General features: G+C 45.5%; 1 protein-coding gene across 1 annotated transcript in view; it reads left to right on the forward strand.

The window, feature by feature from the left end:
- LOC105494579 (serine and arginine rich splicing factor 4) overlaps positions 1-12,482 on the forward strand; it is a 33,457-nt gene extending 20,975 nt beyond the window's left edge. Inside the window, exons 2-6 of the mRNA XM_071097294.1 lie at positions 32-174; positions 1,072-1,184; positions 5,336-5,550; positions 10,044-10,133; positions 10,997-12,482. Of these exons, the coding sequence (XP_070953395.1) occupies positions 32-174; positions 1,072-1,184; positions 5,336-5,550; positions 10,044-10,133; positions 10,997-11,813 (1,378 nt within the window). The 3' untranslated portion in view covers positions 11,814-12,482. The remainder of the gene's footprint in view (positions 1-31; positions 175-1,071; positions 1,185-5,335; positions 5,551-10,043; positions 10,134-10,996) is intronic.
- Positions 12,483-13,059: the final 577 nt, after the last annotated feature.

Raw genomic sequence — 13,059 nt, forward strand, 5'->3', positions numbered from 1 at the left:
ACCAACCAGTATTTTCTTTGCTCTCTTCTAGATACGGTTTTGTGGAGTTTGATGATCTGCGTGATGCAGATGATGCTGTTTATGAACTGAATGGCAAAGACCTTTGTGGTGAGCGAGTAATTGTTGAGCATGCCCGCGGCCCACGGCGAGATGGCAGTTACGGTTCTGGACGCAGTAAGCATTCAAAGGGCATACTTGTATCAGTAACGTGCTTTTATTATCATATGCTAATTATTTAAAGTAATTAATTGATATTGCATTTAAATGTATTGATGTTTAAGCTATTTTATAAATTATGTGTCTTTGTAAAAAAATGTAGAATTACAAATAAGCCTTTGATAATGTTTAATTTTAATTAAATTAATGATAATTTCTTGTTTGTAATACTTTATAAATATGTTTAATGATGTGTGTTTGTGTTGTTTTTTTTTTCTCTGTAATGCAATTGTTTAACATAGATTTAACAAAGACCTCAATGTTTTAATTAAAAGAATCCTTTGAGGCTAAGATGACTGCCTGTTCCATTTGCTGACCTTGGGTTACCTTTCCATGCGTGGCTCTTTGAACCATTGTGGCCCTTGGCTGACCAAAAACAGGAAGCCATGTGACGACCGCAACCTTTCCCCATTAGACCTGGGTGGTGAGGATCCCAAGGGTTAGACACAGATGAGATTAAACTGAAATAGGTGCCTGAAAATCTTTTTTTTTTTTTTCATATAAAATATTCACAAAATTTTTAATCACTGTGAGTAACACCAGTAACTGATTAGTAATTTGGTTACTTATTTCTAAATTGTTAAATTGTTAATCGTTTTTAATTTATGCATGTTAATCTTAAATATAAATATTAATGAATATGTATACTTACAACTTTTTTAATTAAATTAAATGTTTATATTTAGCTGATTGCTTCTTTAAAAATCTATTTTAGAATTAAGGATGGGAATAGAGTTAAAACGTGCTATTGTTTGGGGTGGGGGTAAATAATATATTTAAGTGGGGGTGTGTGCTGTGTCATTTTTTTTCCTTTTCCTCCACTGAAATAATCTTATTTATTTGAACCTTCCAAAGGTGGATATGGTTATAGAAGAAGTGGCCGAGATAAATATGGCCCTCCTACTCGCACAGAGTACAGACTTATTGTGGAGAATTTGTCAAGTCGGTGCAGCTGGCAAGACCTAAAGGTTTGGGCCCCATTAACCTTTTGGGGTAAGGTTGGGCAGGAGTTAAAGTTGGGAAACAGGTAAATTTGTGCAGGCCTAGGCATACCCAAAATATCATGTTACATGTGTGAAAGCCTGCACAGAGCTGGAAGTAATTAAAGATTCCATATGAGTACAAAATATATCAGAATTATACTTCTACTGAACATTGTGGGACCATCATTCTAAGGAGACATCTGTGAGTTTGTTTGGTTTTGTTTTGTTTTTTGTTTGTTTTGTTCGAGACGGAGTCTCACTGTGTTGCCCAGGCTAGAGTGCAGTGGCGCCTTCTTGGCTCACTGCAACCTCCGTCTCCCGGGTTCAAGCAGTTCTCCATCTCAGCTTCCTGAGTAGCTGGGATTACTGGCACCCGCCACCACGTCCGGCTGATTTTTTTGTATTTTTAGTAGAGACGAGGTTTCACCATCTTGGCCAGGCTGGTCTTGAACTCCTGGCCTTGTTGTGATCCACCCGCCTCAGGCCGCCAAAGTGCTGGGATTACAGATGTGAGCCACCGCGCCCGGCCTGATTTTGTTGTGAGACAGAGTCTCACTCTCTTGCCCAGGCTGGAGTGCAGAGGCACGATCATGGCTCAGAGATTGGTTGTCACTGTGTTACCTAGACTGGTCTCCAACTCCTGACCTCAAGTAATCCTCCAGCCTCAGCCTCTGCAACCGCTGACATGACAGAAACTTGGCCCAAATGTGTTATATGAAATTTCCCTCTGTAAAGAATGTTTGAAACCCCGTCTCTACTTAAAAAGATACAAAAATTAGCCAGGCGTGGTGGTGGGCTGGGCACCTGTAGTCCCAGCTACATGGGAGGCTGAGGCAGGAGAATTGCTTGAACCTGGGAGGTAGAGGTTGTAGTGAGCCAAGATCGTGCCACTGCACTGCAGCCTGGGCAATAGAGCAGGACTCTGTCTCAAAAAAAAAAAAAAAAAAAAGTTACAGGAAGATGCCAGTATAGCTACTCACCAGTCAGTAAAATGGTTGAAACCACCAGTGTTTCCTGCAGCATTTGCTGTAACACGCAAATTCACATCAGCTTCAATGTGTATCCTTACTGGTGAAATTGACAGTCTGACCCATGTTCTTTCATAAGGTTTTTTGGGGTTTTTTTTGTTTTTTTTTTTTTTTTTTTTTGAGACGGAGTCTCGCTGTGTCGCCCAGGCTGGAGTGCAGTGGCGCGATCTCGGCTCACTGCAAGCTCCGCCTCCCGGGTTCATGCCATTCTCCTGCCTCAGCCTCCTGAGTAGCTGGGACTACAGGCGCCCGCCACCGCGCCCGGCTAATTTTTTGTATTTTTTTTTTTTTTTAGTAGGGACGGGGTTTCACCGTGGTCTCGATCTCCTGACCTTGTGATCCGCCCGCCTCGGCCTCCCAAAGTGCTGGGATTACAGGCGTGAGCCACCGCGCCCGGCCCTTTCATAAGGTTTTTGATGGAATATTTGTCCTGAAAGAGTTTTGGTGTCAAAAATTAAGATTCATTGCTAATGTTGGCCATCCAGTGTAGTCATTCCAGCTTTTTATTATTTTTTAGACAGAGTCTCACCCTTTCACCTAGGCTGAAGTGCAGTGGCGCCATCTCAGCTCACTGCAACCTCCGCCTGGGGTTCAGGTAGTTCTCCTACCTCAGCCTCCAGAGTAACTGGGATTACAGGCACATGCCACCATGCCCAGCTAATTTTTGTATTTTAGTAGAGACCAGGTTTCGCCCTGTTGGCCAGGCTGGTCTTGAGCTCCTGACCACAAGTGATCCACCTGCCTTGGCCTCCCAAAGTGCTGGGATTACAGGCGTGAGCTACCACACCCAGTCCCATTTATTGACAACAGTGTTTTTAATCTCAATAGGGAAGAAAAACTTACTGAGCAGTATTATAATCTGAATGGTCTTAGGAGGATGCATGAAATGGGTGTTGTTTTGTCTCCCTTCTTGCTTTTTTTGGCCATATTTAAACATGTCATCTCTAGCAAAATGAGTGAGTGTATTTAGGTTCAGGAAAGAATAGTTAGGAATCCTTTGCATTTGTACAGTTTTAATTTAAAGCACTTCTATTTTTCCCCCCCTTTTTAAAATTTAATCCCAGCAACCTTCAAGTAACAGATGCAGAAGAGCTGGGACCAGGACTCTTAACTCCCAGTTTTTTCAGGTGCATCGTGCTTATTGTCAGCACCGTAGTAGACCTTTACTGAATGTCTGCCAGCACGATTCTGCTTGCTGAAGGAATGACTCCAGTATTCTGAGAGTTAAGGATTGAACATCATGGATAGAAACTGGAAAGCTACTGTCTTCATCAGTAGAATGCTAACTCGTCATGTGGTGTCACTAAATGTAGTATTAAATTAAGTTCGTAGAAAACCTCTTAATTTTTTTGTTAAAACAGAGCCTAGTTACTGTTGGGGGAAAGGCTTATGGGGTGCCTGTATAAACTGGCCATAAAAATATGGGACAATAAGTTGTGCACAGCCACAAGAGGCCTCTTGTGGGAGGAGGAAAGCCTTATCGCCATTATGTTCCCGTGCTCTGAGCAAGACTTGCTCTCTTATCCATAAACACTGTGTTCAAGGAGAAAGACACTCCTTCGAAGCATTGGAATGTGGCCAGACATGCAGCCTCCTAGTTAAGCCCGCTCCCACCAGCTACTCTGATAAGTTAAAGATATGCTGTTTCAGCACAAAGGAGATTCATTTAAACCACCACTGCTATAGATTACGCATATGACACACTGCCTCCCTTTTCACCATTTTGCCCTAAACGTCGGCTTCTTAGATCTAAATGATTATACTCAATAGTGTGGAGACCAGAACTCTGAGCCTTTTGCAGCCTTCATTTTGCAGTTAACCACCTGGCCCCCACTCTTTATGCAGTCTTAACCTCTCTCTTCTCATTCCTTCATCACCACCAGACTTTGGATGTCCTATGAGTGGTATTGAGGCTGGTCCCCCACAGTTACCACCCTTGGTTGGCTCTACACGTCTGTACCTTCAGGGAGTTCCATTCTCAGGAAACGAGAGTAACAGATAATTGAGCAGATTTCCTAGCTCTCAAGCTGGCCAGCCTAGATAGAATCCTGGCTCTGCCACTTGACCCTTAGCAAGTTACTTACGTCTTATGCCTCATATTCCTCAACTATAAAATGGAGTTAATATTAATTTCTACTCAAGGTTATTGAGATAATTTAGTGAATTGTATATATAAAAAGCCTAGAATAGTTTCTGGCACAATGTATGTTAGCTATTTATCAAGGAAATACAAAAAGAAAACAAATTAGGGGGTATTAGTAGTTTAAAAAATAAATTTTATTTTTTATTTATTTTTTTTTTTTGAGATGAAGTCTTGCTCTGTCACCTGGGCTAGAGTGCAGTGGCGTGATCTCGCTCACTGCAACTTTCACCTCCTGGGTTCAAGCGATTCTCCTGCCTCAGCCTCCCAAGTAGCTGGGATTACAAGCGCCTGCCACCACGCCTGGTTCATTTTTGTATTTTTAGTAGAGACAGGGTTTCACCAAGTTGTCAGGCTGGTCTTGAACTCCTGACCTCAGGGATCTGCCCACCTTGGCCTCCCAAAGTGCTGGGATTACAGGTGTGAGCCACTGTGCCTGTCCTTATTTTTTTGTTTTGAGGCAGTGTCTTGCTCTTTACCCCAGGCTGTAGTGCAGTGTCACGATCACGGCTCACTGCAGCCTCAACCTGCCTGGGTTCAGATGATCCTTCCACCTCAGCCTACTGGGTAGCTGGGACTACAGGCGTGTGCCACCCCACCTGACTAATTTTTTAAATTTTTATAGAGATAGGGTCTTCCGTGTTGCCAAGGCTGGTCTCAAATTCCTGGAATCAAGCAATCCTCCTGCCTCAGCCTGGCAAAGTGCTGGGATTACAGGCATGAGCCACGACACTTAGCCCCAAAACTTTATTTAAAGGAACAATTTAATGTGTATTTATTGTCTCTCCCACCCACCTAATATGGCTGGTGCTTTAAAGAACCTCAGTACATGATTGGTGGGTAGATGAATATATTTAAGAATAAACTTTATTCTGCGGAACACTGGCATTTCTTAAGAAAAGTTCATTCAGATCATTGCATTCGATATTTTAGCAAAACATAATATAGTCACGCTTTTTTTTCTTCAGGATTATATGCGTCAGGCAGGAGAAGTGACTTATGCAGATGCTCACAAGGGACGCAAAAATGAAGGGGTGATTGAATTTGTATCTTATTCTGATATGAAAAGAGCTTTGGAGAAGTTGGATGGAACTGAAGTCAATGGCAGAAAAATCAGATTAGTTGAAGACAAGCCAGGTTCCAGACGACGCCGGTCCTACTCCAGAAGCCGGAGTCATTCAAGGTACTGTTGATGTCTTTTGTGTATTGGAGCTCACCATAAATTCATTACTGAGCACATACATAATTTATTTACATTTTCCTGTTGAGTTCTTAATAACATGATTCCATCTGGTTCAATAACTTAGAATTTTGAACTGAACATTTATTTGTAAAACTCTTGAACTCTTAGGTCATGAGTACAAATAGAAGTAAAGTCCCTTCTCTCAGAATCAGAGGGCTTGCTGGGCGTGGTGGCTCACGCCTGTAATCCCAGCACTTTGGGAGGCCAAGGTGGGTGGATCACCTGATGTCAGGAGTTTGAGACCAGCCTCAACATGGAGAAACCCTGTCTCTACTAAAAAATACAAAAAAATTAGCCAGGCGTGGTGGTGCATGCCTGTATTCCCAGCTACTTGGGAGGCTGAGGCAGAATTGCTTGAACCTGGGAGGCAGAGGTTGCGGTGAGCCGAGATCGCGCCATTGCACTCCAGCCTGGGCAACAAGAGTGAAACTCCATCTCAAAAAAAAAAAAAGGGAAATCAGAGGTCTCCTTTCACATTTCTTCTTGGGATCCCTAGATCCTACTACCTTGGTTGAGGGCACACATGGAAACTGTCTTATTTAGCACCTGAACAGGCCAGGCACTGGGCTAAGCATTGGAAAGGCATTATAAAGAAGACAAATGGCCAGACGCAGTGGCTCACGCCTGTAATCCCAGCACTTTGGGAGGCCGAGGCAAGTGGATCACCTGAGGTCAGGAGTTCAAGACCAGTCTGGCCAACGTGGTGAAACCCCATCTCTACTAAAAATACAAAAGTAAAAAAATAATTAGGCAGGGTGGTGGCACACACCTGTGGTCCCAGCTACTAGGGAGGCTGAGGCAGGAGAATCGCTCAAACCCGAATCCGGGAGGCAAGGGTTGCAGTGAACAGAGATCATGCCACTGCACTCCAGCCTGGGCGACAGAGAGAGACTCCGTCTCAAAAAAAAAAAAAAAAAAAAAAAAGACAAATATGGTCCTTGCTCCCCTGAAACTCAGTCTAGTGTAGAAGATGAGTATTGAATAAACCATGCCATTGTGACAAGGAAATGCACACAGCACAACTAGTCTGAAGAGCTGGCAACAGCTTCCCTAAGGACATGGAGCCCTGATGGATAAGACAGAGATGGTGAGCAGAAGAAAATGCCTTTTTTTTTTTTTTTTTTTTTTTTTTTTTTTTTTTTTTTTTTTTTGGAGACAGAGTTTCTTTTACTCTGTCTCCCAGGCTGGAGTACAGTGGTACAATCTTGGCTCACTGCAACTTCCACCTCCCAGATTCAAGCGATTCTCCTGCGTCAGCCTCCTGAGTAGCTGGGATCACAGGTGCACGCCACCAGGCCTGACTAATTTTTGTAATTTTAGTAGAGACAGGGTTTCACCATGTTGGGCAGGCTGGTCTCGAATCCTGACCTCAGGTGATCCACCCACCTCGGCCTCCCAAAGTGTTGGAATTACAGGCTTGAGGCACTGCGCCCGGCGAGAAAATGCCTTTCTATCTAGCAGAGAAAAGGGTGTTTCTGAAAGCCTGGGGGCAGGAGAAAGTTTTCCAGAGTAGAGAAGCTAATATAGAGAGGTAATGGGAAGAGTGGCTTGAGATAAGGCAGAGAAGGACCAAATATACTGACCATTAGGCCAGAGCAAGAATGGAAGAGTAGTGGGAAGTCATTGGAGACTTTTCAAGTTTTGTTGTTTAGTTCTTTTGACTTTTTATTATGGAAAATTTGAAATTTATATATGAAGCATTGGAGAACTCTGTGTTTTTTTGTTTTTTTGTTTTTTTGTTTTTTTGTTTTTTTTTTTTTGAGACGGAGTCTCGCTCTATCACCCAGTCTGGAGTGCAGTGGCGCGATCTCGGCTCACTGCAAACTCCGCCTCCTGGATTCACGCCATTCTCCTGTCTCAGCCTCCTGAGGAGCTGGGACTACAGGCGCCCGCCACTATGCCCAGCTAATTTTTGGTGTTTTTAGTAGAGACGGGGTTTCATCGTGTTAGCCAGGATGGTCTTGATCTCCTGACCTCGTGATCCGCCCACCTTGGCCTCCCAAAGTGCTGGGATTACAGGCGTGAGCCACCGTGCCCGGCCACATTGGAGAACTCTGAATGGCATCTCCCACTCCTCCAGCTTCAGTAGTTTTTATTTTGCCAGTCTTGTTTCACATCACCCCCTCCTGCTGCATTATTTTAAGGCAAGTCTAGACATCCTATCATTCTACCTACAACTGCAGTAAGTTGTAGAAATTATGATACTTTGCCCCTAAATCCTTCAGCGTGTGTCTCCAAAAATGAGGAAAACCACAATTCTGTTTTTTTACCTAAGAACATTAATAGTAATTCCATCAAATTACTAAATTTCCAGGCCATATTCATGTTTCCTCAGTTATTCCATGGATCTCTTTATAGTTGGGTTTTTTCTTAACCAGGATCTAATCCAGTCATGTAGTACAAGGGGTTTTTAGTAGTAAAACCTCATGTAGTCACGCTTTTAGTCTGGAGCAATTCCTTTCATTACATTTATTTTGCTTAGGTTTGGGTTTGTTTGTTTGTTTGAGACGAGGACTCTTGCTCTGTCGCCCAGGCTGGAGTGCAATGGCGCCATCTCAGCTCATTGCAACCTCTGCGTCCCAGGTTTAAGCTATCCTCCTGCCTCAGCCTCCCAAGTAGCTAGGATTACAGGCGTGAGCCACCACTCCTGGCTTATTTTTCTTAGTTTTTTAATAGTATCTCACATTCTGTATTTATCTGTTTCTTCTTGGTATTATTGAACGTGTATCTTATCCCCTGAACTTCCTGTATACTGGAAGTTAGGTCTGGAGAGGTGTGATTGAGATGCAGGTTAAACATTTTTAGCAAGAATACTTCATAGGTGATGGTGCCTGGGCAACTTTGAAAGCTTCCCTCTTTCTGTCATAATGAGATGGTCTAGGCCTGTCTTCCTGTTTTTATGCCTGGAATCAGTCATTTTCCCAAGGAGTCCTGGTTATTAGAAAATAAGAACCTGGCCGGGCGCGGTGGCTCAAGCCTGTAATCCCAGCACTTTGGGAGGCCGAGACGGGCGGATCACGAGGTCAGGAGATCGAGACCATCCTGGCGAACACGGTGAAACCCCGTCTCTACTAAAAAATACAAAAAACTAGCCGGGCGAGGCGGCGGGCGCCTGTAGTCCCAGCTACTCGGGAGGCTGAGGCAGGAGAATGGCATAAACCCGGGGGGCGGAGCTTGCAGTGAGCTGAGATCCGGCCACTGCACTCCAGCCCGGGCGACAGAGCCAGACTCCGTCTCAAAAAAAAAAAAAAAAAAAAAAAAGAAAATAAGAACCTACAGTCTGGATGCATTTAAAAAATGTTGTAAAGCTTGGATTGTCGGTCTCTTTAAAACAGCTCTCGTCACAGTGAGATGAATAGATCCTGAAGGGGAAAAGTACATGCAGAAAGGCTGGTTGTTGAACAAGGGGAGACATGATGGTGGCTTGCCCAGGGAGGCAGCAGCAGAGGTGGAAAGACTGAAGATCAGGAGGCATGATCATGGGTGTGTAAAGGGGATAGGGGAAAGACGGGGGAGCCGAGGATTGCTGTGATTTCTGTTATGAGGAACCGTATGAATAACAGTGGCATCAGTGCACATAAGGAGCTCAGCAAAAGGAGCAGGTATCAGGGGCAGTTAGAATTTTAGGAGCTGATAAGAGGTTCAGGTGAACCATCCAGATGGAAGGTTTGCAGGTGACTTCATCTGTGAACCTAGAACCCAGGAGAGAGTTTGTGCCTGGACACAGCCAGTGCTGTACATATTGAAAAAATATCAGGCTGGGCGTGGTGGCTCATGCCTGTAATCCCAGCACTTTGGGAGGCCGAGACGGGTGGATCACGAGGTCAGGAGATCGAGACCATCCTGGCTAACACAGTGAAACCCCGTCTCTACTAAAAAATGCAAAAAACTAGCCGGGCGAGGTGGCGGGCGCCTGTAGTCCCAGCTACTCAGGAGGCTGAGGCAGGAGAATGGCGTAAACCCGGGATGCGGAGCTTGCAGTGAGCTGAGATCCAGCCACTGCGCTCCAGCCTGGGCGACAGAGTGAGACTCCGTCTCAAAAAAAAAAAACAATACCTTGGCCGGGCGCAGTGGCTCATGCCTGTAATCCCAGCACTTTGGGAAGCCGAGGCGGGTGGATCACCTGAGGTTGGGAGTTCGAGACCAGTGTGACCAACATAGAGAAACCCCGTCTCTACTAAATACAAAATTAGCCGGGCATGGTGGCAGACGCATGTAATCCCAGCTACTCGGGTTTCTGAGGCAGGAGAATCACTTAAACTCGGGAGATGGAGGTTGTGGTGAGATGAGATCACGCCGTTGCACTCCAGCCTGGGCAACAGGAATGAAACTCCATCTAAAATATATATATATATATGTATATATACGTCTTGATTGATGCTTATCAGCTAGACTTTTGTCAGCAAGTATTAAAAAATATTTTCTCCCCCTAGGTCTCGCTCTCGAAGCAGACATTCCCGTAAGAGCAGAAGCCGAAGTGGCAGCAGCAAAAGCAGTCATTCTAAGAGTAGATCCCGGTCCAGGTATGTCTTCCATGGTATAAGTGGAGGTGGTCAGCAGGTAATGCCTGTACCCTGTCTCACTTTTTTCCTTTTTTTTTTTTTTTCAAAGAGACAGGGTCTCACTGTCACTCAAGCTGGAGTCCAGTGGTACAATCATGGCTCACTGCAACCTCACCCCACTGGGCTCAAGCACGCTTCCACCTCAGCCTCCCAAGTAGTTGGGACTACAGGCACATACCACCACACTCAGCTAATTTTTTAATTTTTTGTAGAGACAGGGTCTCACTGTGTTGCCCAGGCTGATCTTAAACTCATGATCTCAAATAGTCCTCCCAGACTACTGCGATTACAGACATGAGCACAGCCTCACTTAGATTTCAGTCATGTGACCAGTCTTCCTTCACCTCTGCTTTTCCAACTCCCCCCACCCCCCAAGACAGAGTCTTGCTTTGTCACCCAGGCTGGAGTGCAGTGGCGCGATCTCTGCTCACTGCAACCTCTGCCTCCCGGGTTCAAGCGATTCTCCTGCCTCAGCCTCCTGAGTAGCTCGGATTACAGGCGTGCGCCACCACGGCCCGCTAATTTTTGGTATTTTTAGTAGAGACAGAGTTTGACCAGGTTGGCCAGGCTGGTCTTGAACTTCTGACCTTGCGATCTGCCTGCCTTGGCCTCCCAAAATGCTGGGATTACAGGTGCAAGCCACCGCACCTGGCCAGTTTTTCCAGCTTCTGATTGGCATTGTGGGGGTTCAGAAAGCAATCCTCAGCCAGTGCCAGCCATGCCTTATATTCGGGGGTGTAACTCCACATATATGCCCTTTGATCTTTTTATCTCCTGGTTAGCATAAAGTCACATGTGACAAACAATATCCCATGTCTCCTCAGGTCGGGCTCCCGCTCCCGGAGCAAGAGCCGGAGCCGGAGCCAGAGTCGGAGCCGGAGCAAGAAGGAGAAAAGCAGGAGCCCCAGCAAGGACAAGAGCCGCAGCCGCAGCCGTAGCGCTGGCAAGAGCCGCAGCAAGAGCAAAGACCAAGCTGAAGAGAAGATCCAAAACAATGACAATGCCGGGAAACCCAAGAGCCGGAGTCCTAGCCGGCATAAAAGTAAGAGCAAAAGTCGGAGCAGGAGTCAGGAGAGGAGAGTGGAGGAGGAGAAGCGAGGGAGTGTGAGCAGGGGCAGGAGCCAGGAGAAGAGCCTCCGCCAGAGTCGGAGCCGGAGCCGGAGCAAAGGGGGCAGCAGGAGCCGGAGCAGGAGCCGCAGCAAGAGCAAGGACAAGAGGAAGGGCAGGAAGAGAAGCAGGGAGGAAAGCCGTAGTCGCAGCCGCAGCCGCAGCAAAAGTGAGAGGAGCAGAAAGCGAGGCAGCAAGCGAGACAGCAAGGCCGGCAGCAGCAAGAAGAAGAAGAAGGAAGACACTGACCGCTCCCAGTCCAGATCTCCATCCCGCTCCATGTCAAAGGAGCGGGAACATGCCAAGTCTGAATCCAGCCAGAGGGAAGGTCGAGGGGAGAGTGAGAATGCTGGCACCAATCAGGAGACCCGGTCCAGGTCGAGATCCAATTCCAAATCGAAACCAAACCTTCCATCAGAATCACGCTCCAGATCAAAGTCAGCTTCAAAAACCCGATCTCGGTCCAAGTCTAGATCCAGGTCTGCTTCCAGATCACCCTCCCGATCTAGATCTAGGTCCCACTCAAGGTCCTAACTGGCTACGGCCACAGCTGGAACTACCCGAGAAGTCTTTTGTACATGTTTGGTAGCCGTAGCACAAGTGATTGGAGTAGAACATGTCACTGCTGTACATTTTTAACTCCCCTAATGGTGTGTCTATAATTGTTAAATCTAAGTGCTTCCTCTCAGTAAAGCCTCCTGGCGCCAGGCCTTCCTGCTCGACTGAAAAAAATTTTCTCTTTGAAAATCCCCTTTTACTCATGGCCCACAGTAGAATATCCAAAACGCCTTGGCTTTCAGGCCTGGCCTTTCCTTCAGGGAGCTCAGTAACCTGGACGGCTCTAAGGCTGGAATGACCACGTAGGTAGGTATGGTGAGTTCAACCATTTTTGCTCTTGAATTGATGCCCTTCGATGTATGCCATTTAGTGAAAGTGCTAAGTCTTAAGTTTCCTACCACTTTGGTTTCATATTTTTGGACTTAACAAAGTTGTGAATAGCACAGTCGAGGAAAATTGATACCTGCAGTAACCCATAGGAAATAAACTGTAGAGTTCCATATTCTGGTATTGTGATTATATTGTTTTATATTAAAAAAGAAAAGAAAAGAATTTTTTTTAATTTTATTTTTCCCCGTCTTGCAAAGTATAGTGACCCCTGTTTCCATTAAATTTGAATAAAGACTATTTTTGCTTGACAAAATTTCATGGTGCTTGAATTGAAGTTGTACTTTCTGATATATCTTGGTATGTCTTTTCTTAGCATAAAAAGTTCATGTGTAGGCCAGGGGCAGTGGCTCACGCCTGTAATCCCAACACTTTAGGGGGCCGAGGCGGATGGATCACAGGGTCAGGAGTTCAAGACCAGCCTGACCAACATGGTGAAACCCCATCTCTACTAAAAGTACAAAAATTAGCTGGGCGTGGTGGCACACGCCGGTAATCCCAGCTACTCGGGAGGCTGAGGCAGGAGGGTCACTTGAACCCGGGAGGTGGAGGTTGCAGTGAGCTGACATCATGCCACTGTACTCCAGCCTGGGCTACAGAACGAGACTTCATCTCAAAAAAAAAAAGTTCATGTGTAATGACTGTTCTCTTCCTTGGGATCACCCATCTTAGGGAACCAACACGTTCCTAAAGGATTTTTCTCACCCAACAGAATAAAGGCAGGTTTCTGAGGAATTTATCATCCTTTCTCTTAAGAAACTTATGGCCAGGCTGATGAGGAATGAATCAGTTTGGAAACTTGGAGTATTACCAGATGAGTTGTTCATGAATATAA

The sequence above is a fragment of the Macaca nemestrina genome, chromosome 1 (assembly GCF_043159975.1).
Source record: "Macaca nemestrina isolate mMacNem1 chromosome 1, mMacNem.hap1, whole genome shotgun sequence".
Taxonomy (NCBI): domain Eukaryota; kingdom Metazoa; phylum Chordata; class Mammalia; order Primates; family Cercopithecidae; genus Macaca; species Macaca nemestrina.